The sequence below is a fragment of the Eptesicus fuscus genome, chromosome 1, assembly GCF_027574615.1.
Source record: "Eptesicus fuscus isolate TK198812 chromosome 1, DD_ASM_mEF_20220401, whole genome shotgun sequence".
Lineage (NCBI taxonomy): Eukaryota > Metazoa > Chordata > Mammalia > Chiroptera > Vespertilionidae > Eptesicus > Eptesicus fuscus.
In genome coordinates this window covers 102,623,789-102,646,749 of record NC_072473.1, presented here as the reverse complement: position 1 = coordinate 102,646,749, position 22,961 = coordinate 102,623,789, and the positions used below count along the sequence as shown (strand labels likewise).

Genomic DNA, 22,961 nt, shown 5'->3' with positions numbered 1-22,961 from the left:
GCACAACCTAGACGAAATGGACAAATTCATGGATGGAAATATACAATCTTCTAAAATTCAATCGGGAGGAATCAGAAAACATGAATAGGCTGATAACAGTTTAAAAAGTGAAGCAGCAATCAAGAAACTCCCAGCAAACAAAATCCCTGGACTAGATGGCTTCACAGGTGAGTTTTACCAAACATTCAAAGAATTAACACCTATCCTTCTTTGAAACTCTTTTTAGGAGGCCAACATTATCCTAATTCCAAAAAAGATAAAGAAAGACACTACAAAGAAAGAAAATTGCAGGCCAATATCCCTGATGAACATAGATACTAAAATCCTCTACAAAATATCAACAAATCAAATCCAGCAATACATTAAAAAGATCATACACTATGACCAAGTGGGATTTATTCCAGGGATACAAGGCTGGTACAGTATTTGCTAACAACAACCAAAAATAACATACCTAGGAACAAACTCAACTAAGGAGGTAAAAGACCTGTACTCAGAAAACTATAGGACATTGAGGAAGGAAAAAGAGAAAGATACAAACAATTAGAAGCATATACAGTATTCATGGTTTGGAAGAATTAACATCATTTAAATGTCTATACTACCCCAAGATATGTATAAATTCAATGCAATTCCTATTAAAATACCATCAGCATATTTCACAGATCTTGAAATTATATTCCAAAAATTTATATGAATGCAAAAGACCTCAAATAGCTGCAGCAAACTTGAGAAAGAAGAATAAATTTGGAGGGATCACCACAATGGATATCAAACTATACTACAAAGCCATTGTAATCACACAGCCTGGTACTGGCACAAGAACAGATATATAGATCAATGGAACAGAATTGAAACCCCAGAAATCAACCTACATCATTATGGTCAATAAATATTTGACAAACCAGTCAAAAGCATACAATGGAGTAAAAATAGTCTCTTCAATAAATGGTGTTGGAAAATTGGACAGGTACATTAAAAAATGAAATTAGACAAAAAATTTACACCATACACAATAATAAACTCAAAATGAATAAATGACTTAAATGTAAAATGAGAAACCATAAAAGTCCTGGAAGACAACATAGGCAGTAAGATCTCAGACATCTCACGTAAGGAGAATTTTCGCTGATACATCTGCTAGGGCAAGAGAAACAAAATTAAAAAATGAACAAGTGGGACTACATCAACATATAAAGTTTGTCACAGCAAAAGAAACCATCCTCAAAATGCAAAGGGAACCCACTTTATGGGAGAACCTATTCACCAATGATACATCTTTTAAGGAGTTAATTTCCAAAATATATAACACTCATACAACTCAACAAAAGGAAGATAAACAATCCATTTAAAAAATGGGCAAAGGACCTAAATAGACACTTCTGTAAATACGACAAACAGACGGCCAAGAGACATATGAAAAAATGCTCAATGTTACTAGTCACCAACAAATTAAAACTACAATGAGGTATCACCTCACACCTCTCAGAATGGCTATCATCAATAAACCCAAACGATAAGTGCTGGTGAGGATGTGGGAAAAAGGGAACACTAGTGCACTGCTGGTAGGAATGCAGACTGGTGCAGCCACTGTAAAAGCAGTATGGAGTTTCCTAAAAAAATTTAAAATGGATTTGCTATTTGACCCAGAGATTTCACTTCTGGGAATCCCAAAATACCAATCAAAAGGAATATATGCACCCCTATGATCATAGCAGCATTATTTACAAGAGCTAAGATCTGGAAACAACCCTAAGTATCCATCAGTAGATGAGTGGACAAAAAAACTGTGGTACATTTACATAAATGGAATACTATAGGGCTATAAAGTAGAAGGAACTCATACCCTTTGAGACAACATGGATGGACATTATTATGCTAAGCAAAATAAGCCTGTCAGAGAAAGGCAAATATCACATAACCTCATTCATATGTGGAATCTAATGAACAAAATAAACTTTTGAACAAAATAGGTCCACAGACATAGAAGCATGGACAGACTGACAGATCTCAGAGGGCAATGGGGAAGTGGGGTGGGAAGAGATCAACCAAAGAACTTATATGCATATCTGCATAGCCCATAGACACAAGACAATAGTGCGATGAAGACCTGGAGTGGGTCGGGGCCAGGTTAAGGGGTATGGGGAGGAAATGGGGGACTTCTGTCAACAATAAAAATAAATTTTAAAAATGATACAATTATGTGAAAAATTGTGCGTCAGCCCCTCAAAGATTTACCAGTTAATTTAATTTGAAACCAAAAATCTTATAAATGTTCCTAATTCAAGAGGGGCGGTTGAAGTGAATTAAATCACAGTTTGAGAATCTATTATTTCGATTTCATAAAAGGGAGGCTTTAGACCATTACTTGTTTTTACTTAAAGTCCAAAATTTTTTTCTGATTTAGCATTAAAAATAACTTGTTCTATTGTGTCAGTATATCACAGTTAAAAAGGAAGCAGTAACTATTTAAAGTAAATACTAAAGTTAGCAGCCAATTGTGAATGAGCTATCAGAAGGAGTATTGACTTGTCTAAGTACTAGGATTTGGATGTGGTAGAACAAAATAACTATGCTTTAACATTATTGTAAATAAGATCCCAGTTGCAAATAAGCAGAGCTCTACCTTGAGTAACTTCACTTTTTTTAAAAAATATATTTTATTGATTTTTTACAGAGAGGAAGGGGGAGGGATAGAGAGCTAGAAACATTGATGAGAGAGAAACATCGACCAGCTGCCTCCTGCACACCTCCTACTGGGGATGTGCCCGCAACTAAGGTACATGCCCTTGACCGGAATCGAACCTGGGACCTTTCAGTCCGCAGACCTACGCTCTATCCACTGAGCCAAACCGGTTTCGGCAACTTCACTTTTTAAAATTACTGTATCCATGTTATTATCAACTCTCCACATTATAGGCATTAAATACAATTCTGAGCATTGGAGCAGTCTATTTACATTACCATTAACAATGTCAAGTACAACTTTCTTTTAAAGTATCGCTCTTTCCACCATAAATTCAGGAGAGCAAAAGGAATTAATAAGATATTACTGCATTAGGATTTAGTAACTTCAGTTAAAATGGCAGCTTCAGGGAATAAGACTCAGACAAAGATCAGCACTACTTATCAGAGAAATGCAAATTAAAACCATAATGAGATATTACCTCACACCTGCCAGAACTGCTATCATCAATAAATCAAACAAGTGCTGGCGAGGATGTGGAGAAAAGGAAACCCTCCTGCACTGCTGGTGGGAATGCAGACTGGTGCAGCCACTGTGGAAAACAGTATGGCATTTCCTCAAAAAACTAAAAATGGAACTGCCTTATGACCCAGTGATTCCACTTCTGGGAATATATCTGAAGAAACCTGAAACACTAATTCAAAAGAATTTATGAACCCCTATGCTCATTGCAGTGTTGATTTACAAAAGCCAAGATTCGGAAACAGCCCAATAGTCCATCAGTAGATGAATGGATAAAAAAGCTGTGGTGCATTTACACAATGGAATACTACTCAGCCATAAAAAAGGAAATATTACCTTTTGCAACAGCATGGATGGACCTGGAGAGTATTATGCTAAGTGAAATAAGCCAGTCGGTAAGTACCATATGATTTCATTTATATGTGGAATCTAATGAACAAAATAAGCTAACAAAATAGACTCACAGATACAGAGAACAGACTGACAGCTGCCAGAGGGGAGGGGTTTGAGGGCTGAGTGAGAAAGGTGAAAGGATTAAGTAAAGGAAAACAAACAAACAAAGTCTCATCGACACTGGCAACAGTATGGTTATTGCCAGAAGGAAAGGGGTGGGGGAAGGTAAATTGGGGATAAATGGTGACAGAAGGAGACTTGGCTTGGGGTACTAAACACATAATAATATACAGATGATGTATTATAGAATCATATACCTAAAACCTGTATAATTTTATTAACCAATGTCACTCCAATAAATTCAATTAAAAAGGGACTCAGACAAAATGATGTTTAATAAATTCTACGGCAATTTCTGAGTTTTAAACTGAAGGTAAACACTAGTGTAATTTTAGGCTTGAAACTTTAATCCTAGCTGGGCCTACCTTCAAAGAGATAGGTGGAGTTCACAGATTCTTATCCCACTGAAGGGCATTTAAGATGAGGCTCAAGATTTTTAAAGGAAAAAATGTGGAACAGAGAAATATGATGAAATGTAATGATCCTACCAGAAGCAACCAATTCTTCTTTTAATAGAGGTGGTGATTTCCAAGTTTCATACCAATCACAAATTTCTGTTGTTCCCAAAGGTCCCTGCAGAGTACATTAAAGGAGGCAGGCTGCAGAGGACAAGTTTCTCTAAAGAAAATGTCAGTGTTCCCAAAAGAAGAGAAGAACACTAATTTTATAAATAACATTTCAATTAGGTCAAAGTTTTTTATCTTTAGTGCTCCTTACATGAACAACACTTCAGTGTTATACTGACATTACTGATGGCATTTGTAAACAAACAAAAAGCACCCAATTAAGAGAAAATTATTTTTATTACTAAAGGGTTGAGAAAGAAAATCAACACTTGCTACAAAGTTTTAAAGCAGCTAACACATTCTATAAATTGTACATTTCATCAATTAGAACATTCTGGTGTAAATACAAACAGCCAAAACACAATATGAGACGCTCTAGCTGGTTTGGCTCAGTGGATTGAGCATTGGCCTGCGAACTGAAGAGTCCCATGTTCAATTCCGGCCAAGGGCACATGTCCAGGTTGTGGCTCGATCCCCAGTAGGGGGCATGCAGGAGGCAGCCAATTAATGATTCTCTCTTATCATTGATGTTTCTATCTCTCTCTCCCTCTCCAACTCCCTTCCTCACTGAAATCAATAAAGAAATATATTAGAAAACAATATGAGAAAAATTATGAGGCTATTGTTCTCTCCAAAATGGATCCAAAGGCCTCCTTTTCAGAGATATAACTCCATACATTCAAAATACATGAGAGAAAACCAAGATGGCCACATAGGTAAACACCTGAACTTGCTGCCTCCCACAAACACTTCAAAACTACAACTGATCCACTCATCTGCTGATGGGCATTTAGGCTGTTTCCCAATCTTAGCTATGGTGAATTGTGCTATGAACATAGGGGTGCAAATATCCTTTCTGATTGGTGTTTCTAGTTTCTTGGGATATATTCCTAGAAGTGGGATCACTGAGTCAAATGGGAGTTCCATTTTTAGTTTTTTGAGGAAACTCCATACTGTTTTCCACAGTGGCTGCACCAGTCTGCATTCCCACCAGCACTGCACGAGGGTTCCTTTTTCTCCACATCCTGGCCAGCACTTGTCATTTGTTGATTTGTTGATGATAGCCATTCTGATAGGTGTGAGATGGGACCGCATTGTCGTTTTGATTTGCATCTCTCGGATGATTAGTGACTTTGAGCATGTTTTCATGTCTCTTGGCCTTCTGTCTTCTTTCGAAAAGTATCTATTTAGGTCCCTTGCCCACTTTTTGATTGGATCATTTATCTTCCTTTTGTTAAGTTGTATGAGTTCCCTGTAAATGTTGGAGATTAAACCTTTATCAGTGATAACATTTGCAAATATGTTCTCCCATGTAGTGGTCTTTCTTGTTGTTTTGTTGATGGTTTCTTTTGCTGTGCAAAAGCTTTTTATTTTGATGTAGTCCCATTTGTTTATTTTCTCAGCATATGACTGGATTACAAAATTATGGTACATCTACACAATGGAATACTACACTGCTATAAAAAAGAAGGAACTATTACCATTTGCAGCAGCATGGATGGAACTGGAGAGCATTGTGCTAAGTGAAATAAGCCAGGCGATGAAGGAAAAATACAACATGATCTCACTCATTTATGGAAAATAAAGAACATTATAAGCTGATGAACAAAAAGATAGATACAGAGGCAATAAAGCATCGAACAGACTGTCAAATTACAGTGGGAAGGCTGGGGAGTGTTGGGGAGGGAGTGGAAAGAGATCAACCAAAGGACTTGTATGCATGCATATAAGCACAACCAATGGAAACAAGACACTGGGGGGGGGTATGAGGGCATGCGACAGAGGGTAGGGGAGGCTGGGGGAAGGTCAATGGGGAATAAAAAGGAGATATATGTACTACTATGTGTAATACTTTAAACAATAAAATAAAATTTAAAAAAAACTACAACTAAAAGACAAAACAGATATCATCCAGAACCATGGGAAGGCTGGCTGAGTGGAAATTCTACAACCAGAATGAAAGAGAAAAGCACACTGAGACTCAGAGGAGGTATGGAGGTGCAGAAGTGAAGTGCGGAGGTACGGAGGTGCACGCATGGAAAGGGGCTGGCAACTAAGTATGCTGTTGTCTTTTTCAATCAGGAGGGAGACGCAAGCTCCGGACTTCTCTGAACTCCAGTTCCTGGAGACTCTGGAGACCCAGACTCATACGGGAAGAAACTGGACTGTCTGGCATCGGGCCGGAACACAAGGATGGCTCTCAGAGGTGCTTGCAGTGATCATTGTTCCTGCACAGTGCTGTGGGACACAGAGACCCGGGGGCCTCTTTGAGGAGGGGCTGACAGTCAGCCATTGCAGTTTGCTTTGCCCTGGTGATTCCCTGGGACCCCGCCCCTCCCAATTTACAATCACACCCAAGCTGTGCGCAGAGGCTTTTGCATATGAAAGGCCTGGTCTTTTGCAATCTAAAATTACCTAACAAACTGCAGCTGGGTCAGAGAGCCCCAGAACTTCCAAAAGAAGGCTCAAGGCTTCACAGCAGCTTGCATTGCTTCAAAGCTGGGCCTCATCTGGGCATTTCCAAACCCCAAACAAAGAGGAGGAATCTGCAGATGTCTTTGTAGCTCCTGATGGGTGGCCTCAGGCAGTGGCTGACTTTGCACCTCCTTGGAGATCCAAGAGCCAGTGCACGCAGTGGTCAGAGTGAGACCATCCAGATTACAACTCTTCAGATCCATAAGAGACAAACTCAGAGGGCAGACTCAGTGAGCGCCAAAGCCCCACTGAAGCAAGTCTTGTCCCAAAAGGGTGTCTCCAGCACAGAAGTTCTCCCATCATAGACACAACTGATCCTCACAGCCAATTGGCCTGGAGGTCAATTCCTCCCAGCGATACCAACAACAATCAAGGGTTAACTACAACAAGACTGTGCACACAGCCCACAAAGGTGTGCACCAAGAGTGTCCACCTCAGGTAATTGGGGAGGCGAGCCACTGGGCCCTATAGGACACCTAGCACACAAAGCCACTCTATCAACACAGGGAAGCAGCCAATATGCGGAGACAAAGAAACAGGTCACAAATGAAAGAAATGGAGGAAAGCAAACTACTAGATATAGAGTTCAAAACCACGGTTATAAGGTTACTCAAGAATCTTCTAGAAACCTCCGAGAAATTTAGTGAGACCCTCAAGGACATGAAAAAAGACCAACTAGAAATTACGCATACACTGATTGAAATAAAGAATAATATACAGAGATCCAACAGCAGACTAGAGGATCCCAAGAATCAAGTCAAAGAATTGAAATATGAAGAAGCAAAAAACACCCAACTGCAAAAGCAAAAAGAAACAAGAATCCAAAAATATGAAGATAGTGTAAGGAGCCTCTGGGACAACTTCAAGCGTACCAACATCCAAATTATGGGGGTGCCAGAAGAAGAGAGAGAACAAGATATTGAAAACCTATTTGAAGAAATAATGACAGAAAACTTCCCCCACCTGGTGAAAGAAATAGACTTACAAGTCCAGGAAATGCAGAGAACCCCAAACAAGAGGAATCCAAATAGGACCACACCAAGACACATCATAATTAAAATGCCAAGGACAAAAGACAGAGAGAATATTAAAAGCAACAAGAGAAAAACAGTTACCTACAAGGGAGTACCCATACGATTGTCAGCTGATTTATCAACAGAAACTATGCAGGGAGTGGCAAGAAATATTCAAAGTGATGTATAGCAAGAACCTACAACCATGATTACTCTACCCAGCAAAGCTATCATTCAGAATTGAAGGGCAGATAAAGAGCTTCACAGATAAGAAAAAGCTAAAGGAGTTCATCACTGCCAAACCAGTATTATATGAAATGCTGAAGGGCATTCTTTAAGAAAAGGAAAAGGAGAAAAAGGTAAAGATAAAAATTATGAACAACAAAGTGACAACAAATACATATCTATCAACAAGTGAATCTAAAAATCAAGTGAATAAAATATCTGATGAACAGAATTAACTGGTGAATATAATAGAATCAGGGGCATAGAAAGGGAGTGGACTTACAATTCTTGGGGGTAAGGGGGTGTGGGGGGTGACGGAAGAGACTGGACAAAAATCGTACACCTATGGATGAGGACAGTGGGGGGGTAAGGGCAGAGAGTGGGGTGGGAACAGCGTGGAGGGTAGCTATGGAGGGGGAAAAAGGAACAACTGTAATAATCTGAACAATAAAGATTTATTTAAAAATAAATAAAAATAGTAAAAGTTAAAAAAACCACAAAACAAAAACAAACAAACACATGAGACTGAGGAAATCAATAGTACTGTTCAGGACCATCCTATACAATAAAGAGGTAATATGCAAATTTACCATCATGCCCTCACAAGATGGCTGCCTACGAACAGGCCGGCAGGGGGGTTAATGAGGGATGACCAAACGAGTGAACAAGCAGGCTATGTGGGGCAACCAGGCCGGCAAGGAGGTTAGTGAGGGAAGACCAAACGACTGAACAAGCAGGCTGCGTGAGGCAACCAGGCTGGCAGGGGGGTTATTGAGGGATGACCAAACAACTGAACAGCAGGCTATGTGGGATGACCAGGCCGGTAGGGGGGGCAATTGGTGGTGACCAGGCTGGCGGATGGGGGGGGCAGTTGGGGGTGACTAGGCCAGCAGGGGGGGCAGTTGGGGGCAACCAGGCTGGCAGGGGGGACAGTGAAGGGCAACCAGGCTGGCAGAGGGGGGCAGCTGGGGGCAACCAGGCCAGAAGGGGGGGTAGTAAGAGGCAACCAGGCTGGCAGGGGGGCAGTTGGGGGTGATTAGGCTGGCAGGGGGAGCAGTGGGGGTGACTAGGCTGGCGAGGGGGGCAGTTGGGGCGAACAGGCTGGCGGGGGGGCAGTTAGAGGCAACCAGGCTGGCAGAGGGGGGCAGTTTGGGGGTAACCAGGCAGGCAGGGGGGGCAGTAAGGGGCGATCAGGCTCGCACGCAGAGACAGTGAGGGGCAACCAGGCCGGCAGAGGGGTGTAGTTAGGGGCGACCAGGCAGGCAGAGGGGTGTAGTTAGGGGTGATCAGGCAGGCAGACAGTTGAGTGATTAGGAGCCAGTGGTCCAGGATTGTGAGAGTGATGTGTCCAACTGCCGGTTTAGGCTGGATCCCTAGGATCAGGCCTAAACTGGCAGTTGGACATCCCCCAAGGGGTCCTGGATTGGAGAGGGTGCAGGCTGGGCTGAGAGGACACCCTCCCGTGCACAAATTTCATGCACCGGGCCTCTAGTAATAACAATAATCACAGAAATATAAGTAACAATAGCAGCTACCATTTATTGAGTTGTTAATACAAGCCAAGCACAGTGCTTAAATACTTTATATGGATTACTTTATTTATTCCTCAGCACAATCCTATGAGGTAAGTCCTGTTAATATCCCCATTTTTAAGAGAAGAAAATTTAGACATAGAGAGGTTAAATGACTTATTTTAATTTTAAACCCAGGTCTTCTTCTACAAGAATGCAGCACTTTACCACTATACACTATATAGTATCCTCTTATAATTATTAATTGTATTAAGATTTCATTCTTTTTCTGAGGTTAGTATACTGTCATTTCCTCTTTTTCTGCTCTAGAGCTTTCATGAAAAAGAAGATCAGTTAATATGCAGTTAACTAGAAAAACTGTAAACAAAATATTTACAGAATAAAAAGATCTGTTAGTCTATCAGTGTTCAATTTTTATTCTAGTTTCTAAAATATATACATAGATATAGAAGCAAATATGTTTAGACTCAATCTTTATTTGCCCTGTGAGCCCTTGAATATTTTTTAAAACATCCTATTGCAATATTTTACCTGCTGGCAAAACTGAGGCTAGATAAAATATGAAAAATATCCTATTAAATACAATAAGAGTTGAGAATTATGCTGAGTTTTGTAAGTTCTTTTAAAATACAAAAATGCCAAGTATATAGCATCAAAATGATTATCACTAGTTCAATGAAAAGTCACTTAACCATCTTCCACATAAAACACTATGGAAAACAATAATTCCCTAGAAAATATTTTATATTTCACTTGATGCAAAAGGAGAGATAAAACTGAGAAAAGAACCCAAATAGCACAATGATATGAGAAGGGCTTTATCACTAACTCTGCTTGGTGACCATGTCATTAGCTCAGTTTCTCTGGGTTTGATTTCTCCATCTGTAAAGTCAGTGAGTTGAACAAGATGACCTCTTAGGCTCTTTCAGTTAGTTCTACAAGTCTATGATTGTGACTCAAAGGACTATTATTGATTGTTTTCTTGGCTACTACAGGGTAAGTGACAATTTTCAGTGAAAGGACTTTTCGCTATTTTAGTTGCACATACGGAAATTACTGGCTAAAGATAAAAATTAATAAGAAAGACCTTTTATGCAAATACTAGTATACTCAGTGTTCTAAGGCCAATAGATCATAATACAACACAGTTTCACTCATTCTGTCTATATTCTACATGTTAATCTCCTAGCTACCCAAGGATAAATCACATGTACATTTGAAAACTAAAATGTTAAATTTTTCAAGGGCATAATTTTGTGTTTCAGGTCCTAGATGTTTGCAAACATGCAGTGAACCAATTGTCACCAACATTTTAGATATGTCTTGTCAGGTTGCATGAGGAAGTGAAGAAAATTATCAAAATCTGTGCCATAAGAGACGGCCATGGGCTGACCATCTAGCACCTAGCATCTAATCTGGTCAGCCAAAGGTAAAGATTAGTAAACTAATACTTGTAGAAAGATGACTATGGGTACAAGGAACTATAAAGAGTGCTTTCACATATTGAATATCAGGTCTATTTCACTGATGAGAACATTCAGACATAAGAGATTAAATTGGCCAAGGTCACACAGCTAGAAAATAGCCAGGCCAGGATTTAAACTCAGGTCTTCAGACTTCCAGGCCCCTGCCCTTAGCATTAAACTATGCTGAAGTAAGATGATTATTTAAATGGTGACACAGCTACAGTGATCAAACTCTTAACTGTTCAAGCATTGTACTGAGCAGGGGAAACTCCTCAGTGAAATAGAAAGAAATAAGGATGCTATTCTAGGATAGCACCCTCCAAAAGAATGTAAATTATTTACAAACTAGTCCATACAATTAAGGGCAATTCAGGAAGCTTTGGGCAAGTAAATAATTCCTACTTTTAGAATACTTTAAGGCTTAAAGTAATATGTATAATCAACAGGCACTAAGAATCATAAGGCAAGTGCATGATGTTTCAGCTATAACAAGACAAAGTGACACTTTTGAAAAACTGCCTTTTTGTGAAATAATTATCACAGTTGATATATGATTGGTATAAGTGCACACCAATGTGTATATATAGAAGCACGAATAAAAGTAAGTGCATTATCTGGCTCACTATATGAATATGTAGAGAATTTAAAAACTTACCTTAGATGAGACTATTCTATTATCACAAAACCTTTGTGCAATGTAATCTTCTGCTACTGAAATGGGATGATTGCCAACAAACACCGTGCGTGTACCAACTCGTTTCTCTTCTCCAGCACACTGACCAAGAGAAAGAGGGGGAAAAATGAGTTTTCTTTATCACATTTCTCCATGCTTCTACAGAGCTCAAAATACTCATCTAAGCATGTCTGACTATGATCTAGAGAGAAAGAAACAGTAATAGAGAGAGGAGAAACCCTTGCTAGGAACGTCAAACTCCACTAAGCTTTTAGTTGCTGATTTAGTAAAAATGTTGCTTGAGCCAACTGTTCTCAGGCCAACACTGTAATTCTAAAATGTTTAAATTAAATAAAGTATCCTAGGGAAACAATAATTTTTATTGCCAGTCATTTTTCTTTCATCCACAGAATCTCAACCATCACCATCAGAGCAATACACTAACTTAGGAAAGGCCAGACTGAAATATATAATTTTTACATAACTACTGATGACAACCTTGACATTACCCTTACCAGACAGCAGAAAACAGAATACAAATTACTTCTAAACACAAAATAATTAATTGTAAGAATACAGAAATACTAATGGAATGTTCAACTCTTTCTACAAAGAAATTTGGTAAGTTCTTTGGCTTTCCAGCAAAGACATTCCTTTGTCATCTCTCAGGGCCTACTGTCAAAAAGTCACATTTCACAAATTATATCTTTAATGTCCCTTTTACATTTTTAAAAATCAGATCTGCCGAAACTATAAGTTCTAAGGTTGAACTTCATTTTACCTCAACCTTGTATTTCACTGAGGCTTCACTGTTTTCTTAATTTGGGATAATACATTTTCTTATATAAATTTGGGACAGTCTCCTTCGATGATACTTATTTTATCATGTTTGAGACAATGATATACACTGAGTGGCCAGATTATTATGATCTCTGAACACATAATAATCTGGCCACTCAATATATATATATCTAGATCAGTGATGGCGAACCTATGACACGTGTGTCAGCACTGACACGCGTAACCATTTCTGGTGACACGCGGCCGCATGCTGAGGATGAAACATTTGCGAAATAATGTTTTTTCCTCAAAGTGACACACTACCCGAGTTATACTCAGTTTTTGGCGAAGTTTGACACACCAAGCTCAAAAGGTTGCCCATCACTGATCTAGATAGATAGGTAGGTAGGTAGATAGGTAGATAGATAGATAGATAGATAGATAGATAGATAGATAGATAGATAGATAGATAGAGATATAGATAGATAGTTAGATTAGAGGACCAGTGCATGAATTCATGCATGGGTGGGGTCCGGACAGCCTGGCCAGGGGGAGGGGACATGGGCGGTTGGCTGGCCTGCCTGCTGGTCGAACTCCTGGTTGAGGGGACAATTTGTATATTAGCCTTTTATTATATAGGATATACACTGAGTGGCCAGATTATTATGCGTTCAGAGATCATAATAATCTGGGCACTCAGTGTATTTAAGTCACAGGAAGTATGACAGAAACCAACATCCACTTATATGTTTCCAATATTTTTTTAAAATGATAATCCCTCAACCTAAAATGTTTTAAAAGTATACAGCCACAAAGACTTTCCTCCCTTTCAATAATCCATTTAAAGGTCATCTCTACCCTTAAACAATCATTTTACATTTCCAAATGTCTATGTTTAGATGTATTCTAGTTATAATTTTTGCACCTTATATGGATAATACAGGGAACATACTTTAGTTTGAAAAAATAAGAATCACCTCCAAAATATAGATAGATAAGACCTCTTGCCTTACCATTTTTATTTAAGCTTATTAAATAACTAGAGGTCCAATGCACGAAATTTGTGCAGGAGGGGGGGGTTCCCTCAGCCCGGCCTGTGCTCTCTTGAAATCTGAGACCTCTCACTCCTAACTGCCTGCCTGCTCGCTCCTTACCAATTGGCTTGCCACTCATTAGCGCTGCTGTGGAGGAGGTAGAGGTTCCTACCACTGCTGCTGTGCTCGTCAGCCATGAGCTGGCTTCTGGCTGAGTGGCACTCCAGCTATGGGAGCGCAATGACCACCAGGGGGCATCTCCAGCATTGAGCGTCTGCCCCCTGGTGTTCAGTGAACATTATAGCAACCGGTCGTTCCACTGTTCGGTAGATTTGCATATTAGGGTTTTATTACATAGGATTATTTAGTGGAGTATTTCCTTCGAAATCTATAGGGAATCAACTGAAGAGTAACTGGGATTAACTAAAGTAGGAGAGACAGAGGCTATATATAAAGGGTAACTTCTGGAAATCTACCCTGACATGGGTCTAACAGAGGTTGTGGGAATCTCTATCCATGGCAAGCTGGAAAAAGACACTAAGTATCAGTGCTGAATAGCTTAGCGTTTTACCCATATGCCCAAAGAAAGGGCATTAGAACAATTGATTGTAAAGGTCCTTCACATGCCAAGAGTCAGTGATTATAGCAGATAAATTTTCAAATGGTTCCTGGAAATCAATAAAAATGGCTTTTACTAGAATAGTAGCTATATGCATTGTGCCTCAGGAACTGAGTTTGTTTGTAACTGTATTATATAGGGTCTGACACAGCTTACTGATAAGAGCACTAAATTTCCCATATCAATTTTGCAAAATGTAAACTGAAATTGAATACACCTTCTAAAAGTATAGTTTATTCTGCTTCACACTTATGCTCACCTTCTCTTGTAATTACAGGCTCATTGTAGTCTTTACAATACTTGAACCTTATAATGTACCAATTTGAATTACAGAAATTGTCAAATTCATATACACACTGCAATGTACAACCTTTATTTTAATATTCATAAAGTTGGTTCATTTTTCATATAAGCAAGAAATAGCATAGAGTAAATAAAAAAGAGCTACTTTTTATGCCAGTTCTCAGATCATTCCGCATATGGAAAGGGGGAAGAGTAAAAGGAAAAGAGGTAGAGGGTCAGTGAGTTTTCTGCAGGATGTTTCATGCACTGCCAATATAAACTGTTCCCCTCAATTAACAATGGTCACTGATTAACTTAAAAACAAAAATGAACTAGTGCTTCCTTAATTTTGAATTGTCTTCAACTTTCTTCTCTGGCAGGTCACAGCATTCCAGAGAACAAAAGGAAGGAATGAGCATAATCCAAATGTTCAGGCATGATATTTTTATGAATTCCCTATATCTGAATGGCATTTACAGTTTCCCTAAGTGCTTTCCCCATACATTATCTCTAGGATCTCTTTCAAATACACCTAAGTGACCTCTATATCTCCATTTAATTGAAGAATATGAATAAAAATTGATGGGTAGGTAGCAGGGATAGAGCATTAATAGATGATGAAATAAGGGCCTGAGAACTGCATCATGTCCACTCCAGAGGATTTTCCAAAAGGGCAAAATCTCCTCAGCCCCAGCAGGGTGGGGTTTGGAGCTTCCTGAGAACTGGGGGTGAGGTGGGATGAAGGCGATAACTGTTTCACGCTTGTTTTTATTCTCAAATCTGATGGACCTGCAATTTCTGGTAGAATCTGCTCTCTTTTTAATGTTATTTGGCCTGCATATAAATGGCAATGCTGTACTTGTGTAAGTTCATTGTAATTTTCCACTTGCTGTAAATGTAGCATTAAAACAGTGGTTTTAGTTCTTGTGATTTTGAATAATGTAGGTGCCTTAGCCACAGCAGAGAAACTCCAAGTAGGAATCATAAAATAATTTTCCATTTGGATGGCATACAATGTAGTCTGGAGTGGAAATGTATGAGTCCTGCCATCCTATAATGAACTAGAGGCCTGGTGCATGAAATTCGTGCATGGGGTGTTTGTGTGTGTGTCCCTCAGCCCAGCCTGCACCCTCTCCAATGTCAGACATCCCTCTCACAATCTAGGACTGCTGGCTCCCAACCACTCACCTGCCTGATTGCCCCTAACTGCTTCTGCTTGCCAGCCTGATCACCCCCTAACCACTTCCCTGCCAGCCTGATCGATGCGTAACTGCTCCCCTGCCGGCCCGATTGCCCCTAACTGTCCTCCCCTGCTGACCTAGTCGCCCCTAAGTGTCCTCCCCTGCAGGCCTGGTCGCCCCCAACTGCCCTACCCTGCTGGCCCGGTCACCCCTAACTGCTCTCCCTGCTGGCCTGGTCACCCCCAACTGCCCTCCCCTGCCAGCCTGGTTGCCCCCAACTTCCCTCCCTTGCAGGCCTGGTCCCTCCCAACTGTCCTCCCCTGCAGGCCTGGTCCCTCCCTACTGCCCTCCCCTGCTGGCCTCATCACCCACAACTGCCCTCCCCTGCCAGCCATCTGTGGCAGCCATCTTGTGTCCACAAGGGGGCAGCCATCTTGTGTGTTGGAGTGATGGTCAATTTGCATAGTACTCGTTTATTAGATAGGATTCTAATCTATTAAGAGTCCCTCCTGTGTTAAACTACTTCCCATTCAAATGTCCTCAGAAATAACATTTTTAAGAATTGAAATATGCTGGCACCAATTCTATTTTAATGACACATCATACACTATAATGAAAAATATAAAGAGTATTAAACAGTATATTTATAGGATATGAATTAACAGAGAAAGCAATTTAATTTTCTTCAAGATAAAAACCATCCTTTTGTACTCTTTATTTCATACCTCCATAGTATAAACTGAATATTGTTTTAGTAAAGCAAATAACTTTCTCCAGAACATAGTCTCTCAATAAAAATCAGAGTAAAGTGATACTGTAATTCAGCTAGCACCGTCTTAAAATCCTGTGCCATTAGTAATCATAAAACACAGAAAGTTGTTGGAAGTATAATTTGTTTCTTGACTTCCTCTAGACCAGGGGTGGGGAAACTTTTTTCTGCCAAGGGCCATTTGAATATCTATAACATCATTCTTGAGCCATATAAAATTATCAACTTAAAAATTAGTCTGCTATATTTGGTCAAACATTTAATTAACTCACCCCTAATGCCTTGGCAAGGCCAAACCAAATGATTGCACAGGCCTCATACAGTCTGCGGGCCGGATGTTCCCCACCCCTGCTCTACACCAATAACTCAGTAAGAACTAAGGGAGAATAAAAATCTCAATACAAAACTATCACTATAAAAGCTGACACAGGATCTGAAACAGAGCTCACCCTCTCCATCCTTTCCAGGTGTTGGCCAACTTATATTTATCACTTAGTCATAGATCAGTGGTTCTTAATTCTGACCATAATACAAATGCCTGTGTCTTTTATTTAATACTTGATTTATTTTTTTTGGAAGCTCCCCAGGTGACAATTCTAATCTGAAGCCAGGACTGAGAAAACTGCTACAGAATCTCTCTCACTGAATTAGTGATTGTCCTTAACCCATGGTTGGCAAACTGTGGCTCGCGAGCCACATGCGGCTCTTTGGCCCCTTGAGTGTGGCTCTTCCACAAAATACCATGGCCTGGGTGAGTCTATTTTGAAGAAGTGGCATTAGAAGAAGTTTAAGTTTAAAAAATTTGGCTCTCAAAAGAAATTTCAATCCTTGTACTGTTGATATTTGGCTCTGTTGACTAATGAGTTTGCCGACCATTGTCCTTACCTAACATCCTAAAAGTTTTTAGCCTTAATCCTATACTTTTCTTTAAGTAGTTAAAATAATTTAAACAATTTGCTTTTCAAAGGATAAAATACAAATCTCACATAGTGCCCCCCCTCCAATCATTTTAAGTTGTTCACTAGATGAGATTCTCCTATAGTTAATTTGTATGTGGTTAATCTACCATCAATTATTCAGACCACTGATAAAAATTATAGGCCATGATACTTGCTTTAGCAATAAAGCATCACTGATGTTATCCTAGGCAATCACTGCATTATTTTTATTTTTCACCAGACTGTTCTTAGTGAATTTTTAAAAGCAAATATAAGTATTTGCTTTAAAAATGAACAAAAAATCCTTATTAAAAATAAAAAATAGCAATAATTTAAAACTGTTCTCTGCACTCCAGCCCCAAAACTAGTTTCTTCTCTGAAGCACTAGTATATTCTAACAGCATCATCAGTCTTAAAAAGTCCAAATGAATTCAAGAGAGAGAGAGAGCATTCCATCAAACTTTCAGCATTAAATGCTCCCAAAAGTCATCATTTTTGTACTAGAGTTGGAGAGGTGGGTGTGGGAGGTGCGCACTACAGTGCCATGGAACATTTCCACTGTGTGTTAAACTTCTTGGTTAAAACTGCTACAATTTTATTTATTCAGTGGTAAAATTGCTGAGGTTTCTGAACCCACTCCATTATAACAAGCCAGAAAGAGTAATCTTGATGCATAATTTAGTCATAACTTTACAATGAGCCTTAAAATCATACTTTTCAAATTTTGCTTTTACTGCACCTTTTTAAGTGATTAAGCTGTCTCGCCCTCCTTTGCCAGAGGCAGTGAAGCAAGACCCAGACATTTTGTAACTTCGTGCCTTTAAAGTTTAGTTATGGTCATATTAACCATAACTCTCAAACAACTGATCAAAAGACAACTGAATATTCAAAATACATCCAGAGACACAAAGACTGTCTCTAATTAGGCATTATCCAATGGCAGCACATTTCATTCAATAGAAATTGCTACAGGAAATAATTAAGTCCCACAAAAACACCTACACCAGCAAGCACAATGCTTAGGAAATAACAGTGACCCTAAGGACTTGGATAAGAACACCTTGTTTGGAAGCTCAGAGTTAGACTTTGATTATCTACATGTGTTCCCCTCAGCAGTTTAATTTCACCAAGAACAATGGATTCTGAGTGTTTCCAATCGGATCCCGCTCACCACTATGCTCTCAACCCAGGGAACTCGGGGCTATAGAAATATGGCTGTAAAGATGAAATACAATTCTCTTACAAGATGGCTAATAGAGAGTCAAGTCCATAGATCAAAATGCTGTAAACATTTAATAATTCAAGATTCTTTCAGGAATATTTTTGAATGATTCAGAGATTCTTCCATTTATAGAAAGTAACCTGAGACTCTTTTTAAAAATTAATCTTTATTGTTGAGATTATTGCAGATGTTCATCTTTTCCCCCCATAGCTTCCCTCCACTGGGTTCCCACCCTACCCCAGGACCTCCACACCCTATTGTCTGTGTCCATAGGTAATACATACATCCACATAAGATATTTGTCTAATCTCTTCCCACACCCCCCACACCCCTTTCCCTCTGAGAATTGTCAGTCTGTTCCATTTCCATGCCCCTGATTCTATTCCATTCACCAGTTTATTCTGTTCATCAAATTTTTTATTCATTTGATTTTTAGATTCAATTGTTGATAGATATGTATTTATTGTCACTTTGTTGTTCATATATATTATATTTACCCTTTTGTTCTTCTTCCTCTTCTTAAAGAATACCCTTCAGCATTTCACATAATACCGGTTTGGTGGTAATGAACTCCTTTAGCTTTTTCTTATCTGTGAAGCTCTTTATCTGCCCTTCAATTCTGAATGATAGCTTTGCTGGGTAGAGTAATCTTGGTTGTAGGTTCTTGCTATTCATCACTTTGAATATTTCTTGCCACTCCCTGCATAGTTTCTGTTGATAAATCAGCTGACAATCGTATGGGTACTCCCTTGTAGGTAACTGTTTTTCTCTTGTTGCTTTTAATATTCTCTCTTTGTCTTTTGGCCTTGGCATTTTAATTATGATGTGTCTTGGTGTGGTCCTATTTGGATTCCTCTTGTTTGGGGTTCTCTGCATTTCCTGGACTTGTAAGTCTATTTCTTTCACCAGGTGGGGGAAGTTTTCTGTCATTATTTCTTCAAATAGGTTTTCAATATCTTGCTCTCTCTCTTCTTCTGGCACCCCCATAATTCGGATGTTGGTACACTTGAAGTTGTCCCAGAGGCTCCTTACACTATCTTCATATTTTTGGATTTTTTTTTCCTTTTTGTTCTTCTGGTTGGGTCTTTTTTGCTTCCTTGTATTTCAAATCATTGATGTGATTCTCTGGATCTTCTAGTCTACTGTTGAATTCCTGTATATTATTCTTTATTTCAATCAGTGTATGCTTAATTTCTGACTGATCCTTTTTCTTTTTTTCTTTTCCTTTTTCTTTTTTGGTATTCTAAGATCCTTGAAAGTCTCACTAAGTTCCTCGGAGTTTTCTAGAAGATTCTTGAGTAAACTTATAACTGTGCTTTTGAACTCTATATCCAGTAGTTTGCTTTCTTCCATTTCTTTCATTTGTGATACATTTGTTTTCACATTTTGGCTGCTTCCCTGTGTTTGTTTCTATGTATTGGATAGAGCTGCTATGTCTCCTTGAGTTGGTAGAGTGGCCTTGTATAGTAGGAGTTCTGTAGGGTCCAGTGGCTCAGCCTCCCCAGTCACCTGAGCTGGGAGCTCTAGGTATACCCCTTTGTGTGCTGTGAGAAGTCTTGTTGTAAGTGAGCCTTGATTGCTGTTGGTGTCACTGGGAGGAATTGACCTCCAGGCCAATTGGATGTGAGGACCAGCTGTGACTACAATGGGAGAGCTGCTGTACAGGAGACACCCTTATGGGGCAGGACTTGCTTTGGTGCTCATTGAGTCTGTCCCTGGAGTGTGGCACTTATGGATGTGTAGATTTGTAATCTGGTATGATCTCACACTGACCACTGGGTATACTGGCTCTTAGGTCTCCAGAGAGTAAAGGCAGCCCCTGCCTGGGTTCACCCAGGAGGAGCTACAGAGAGATCTGCAGATTCCTACTCTTTGTATCAGGTTTGGAAATGCCCAGATGAGGCCCAGCTGTGAAGCAAGGCAGGCTGGTGCTGGTGCCTGGCCTTGGGCCTTTTATTGATAGGTTTCATGCTCCCTGACCCAGCTGCAGCTTGTTTGACAGAGTTTTAGCTTGAGCAAGGACAGGCCATTCATATACAAACGCCACTGCACACAGCTTGGGTGGGGTTGTAAATTGGGTGGGTCGGGGTCTCAGGGAATAACCAGATCAGAGCAAACAGAAATGGCTGACAGTCAGCCCTGCGCTGGGCAGATCCCAGCATGGGAACAATGACTGCTGTGAGCACCTTTGTCTGGAAGAAAGCCACCCCGAGTTCCTGCCCCAATGCCAGACAGTCCAGTTTCTCCCCGTATGTGTCTGGGTCCCACAGAGCTTTGCCCTGGAACTGGAACTCAGAGGAATTGGGAACTTGTAAATTAATTTCGTGGTGCCAGCCTTTTAAGAGGAGCAGCTGTATCTCCAGCAGCCCCTGTGTAACTGAGCCCCAATCCACACTGGTTTTTACAGTCCGTAGTTCTTACTGCCCATAGAGACTTCTCCCGGCTCTGGGATCCTGGGCTGGGCATCTGGTGTGGGGCCAGGACCCCTTGCTCTTCCAGGTGGCCTCTACAGAGTTGATCTCCCTCCCAATTAAAAAAGTGGCACAGGTGGGATGCCGGACCAGCCCTTTCCGAGTCTCCGCACCTCCTACCAGTCTCGGTGTGCTTTCTGGTGGTTCTGGATGATGGTTGTTCTGTATTTTAGTTATAATTTTGATGTGGTTGTGGGAGGCAGCAAGTACCGGCATTTACCTATGCCACCATCTTGGTTCTCTGAGAAGTTCGGCTCCACTTTCTTTGTTAACAGTATTTCTCCTGAGAGCCTGACAATATGCACACGAAATTAACTAGAGATGAACTGAACACACATGTCTACGAGGCCTCAGAAGTTACTTTTCACTTTCATTACCCATATCTACACACCACCTTGCATTCCAAACACTTCACAAAGTTTAAAAATCTAAATTAGGAGGTACATAACTTGTTTGGATGGTGAGGCTGACTCACAATCTAGCTAAACATTTATCATGCAAATGTTCAAAACACACATGCAAATAGAAAGCAAGTATAAAAAGGCCCCAGGAACTCAAAGCCCAACCTGGCTGAAAAGAGAACAAAATAAAATACTAACTGCCAACATCAGAGGCCCGAGGGAAAGATGAAACAGTCTGCATACCAACACTGGAAAATTTTCTAACACAATGGCAGCTAAATTGCTACAGATTAACAAGCAATTTGTACTAACCCCTGTGATCCATGTAAAGTTTGCCAGAATATGGGAAGATAGCCAATTGTGGCTTGCAAGTTTGTGTAGGGAGGTGGCAAAGGATGCACTAGAAGACTAGATTCCTTAAGACTTCAAAGCAGCACTCTGGTAACCTGACCTCCATTATAGCATTTTGCATCTTTTTTTTGTGTGTGTTACTCTTCTTAAAAGACCTGATTTGCCTTGGTAACTTTTGATTTTGAAGTATCATTACTTTAAAATATTAGTATCTTGCACACACAGCATTTTCTCATTTTGTCATGTTTTTTTTCTAAGCAACGCTTACAATAAATAGACCATGATAAGAAGTAGGGCTAAAAAATCAAACTTCTGAGGAAAGCTCAAATGAACTTTTGGTTCTAGGCAGGTAAATAGTAGAAGAGGAAAAGATATAATCTAGGTATTCACTATGACACACAGTGATCCCATCCCCACCCCCCACTGTGAGAGAATAACCATAATATTGTACATTGAAGCTTCAAAAATGTGTGCCTATATATAGTGCCTAAGCAGATTTTTTGTGGAGACATCCCTTAGGGCTGGAAGATATTCCTCACTTTTGAGCTATCTCATAGGTAAGATTTATCTCAGCAGCCAACAGTAATACCTAATAATGCAAGGAAAAGAACCAATGAATATTACGGTCGAAAGATGCCTTTACCAATATCATTACCTTGAAGAATCAAATTCTCATCCAAAAATCCCTTTCTAGGTGATCAGATAATTTTTATTACAGAGATAAACCCTGGCTAGAGCTAAAAATATGTACGTATATTGCAAAACAGGTGTCTGATGTCCTGAGCAGGGTTTTATCTGCCATTTCAGTGATAGCATCATTATTTTAAAAATGACAGTAAGTTTCCTAGAAAGGTCTAACAGTTCAAATACATGCTGCAGCATGTTGGTGAAACCAATGAATGCATTTTTCCTGGTACTGTTAAATATCATATAGAAACTTCCTAGAAAAAAATGTCAAAGCTGTAAATGTAATTAATTTAAATAGTAAATCCAGGATATATATATATATATATATATATATATATATATATATATATATATATATGTTTAACACCTCCACCCCAATGGAAAAGGTAGGTAAAAAAAGAAAGTTTCCACTGTGAAGCATGGCTGAGTTGAATAAGCAAAGAAAACAAAGGGGAGGGGCTCTGAGCTGTGACTCTAGCCTCATAAATCAAGTCACTTCAGTGAAGCATTTCTAGCTTTCAAGTCAACAACAATATTATGGCGAACTTCCTGGCT

General features: G+C 39.7%; 1 protein-coding gene across 1 annotated transcript in view; it reads right to left on the bottom strand.

The window, feature by feature from the left end:
- Positions 1 to 22,961, bottom strand: part of ATP11C (ATPase phospholipid transporting 11C) — a 252,395-nt gene that overhangs the window by 138,317 nt on the left and 91,117 nt on the right. The window contains exon 2 of the mRNA XM_028130691.2: positions 11,654 to 11,773. Within this exon, the coding sequence (XP_027986492.2) occupies positions 11,654 to 11,773 (120 nt within the window). The remainder of the gene's footprint in view (positions 1 to 11,653; positions 11,774 to 22,961) is intronic.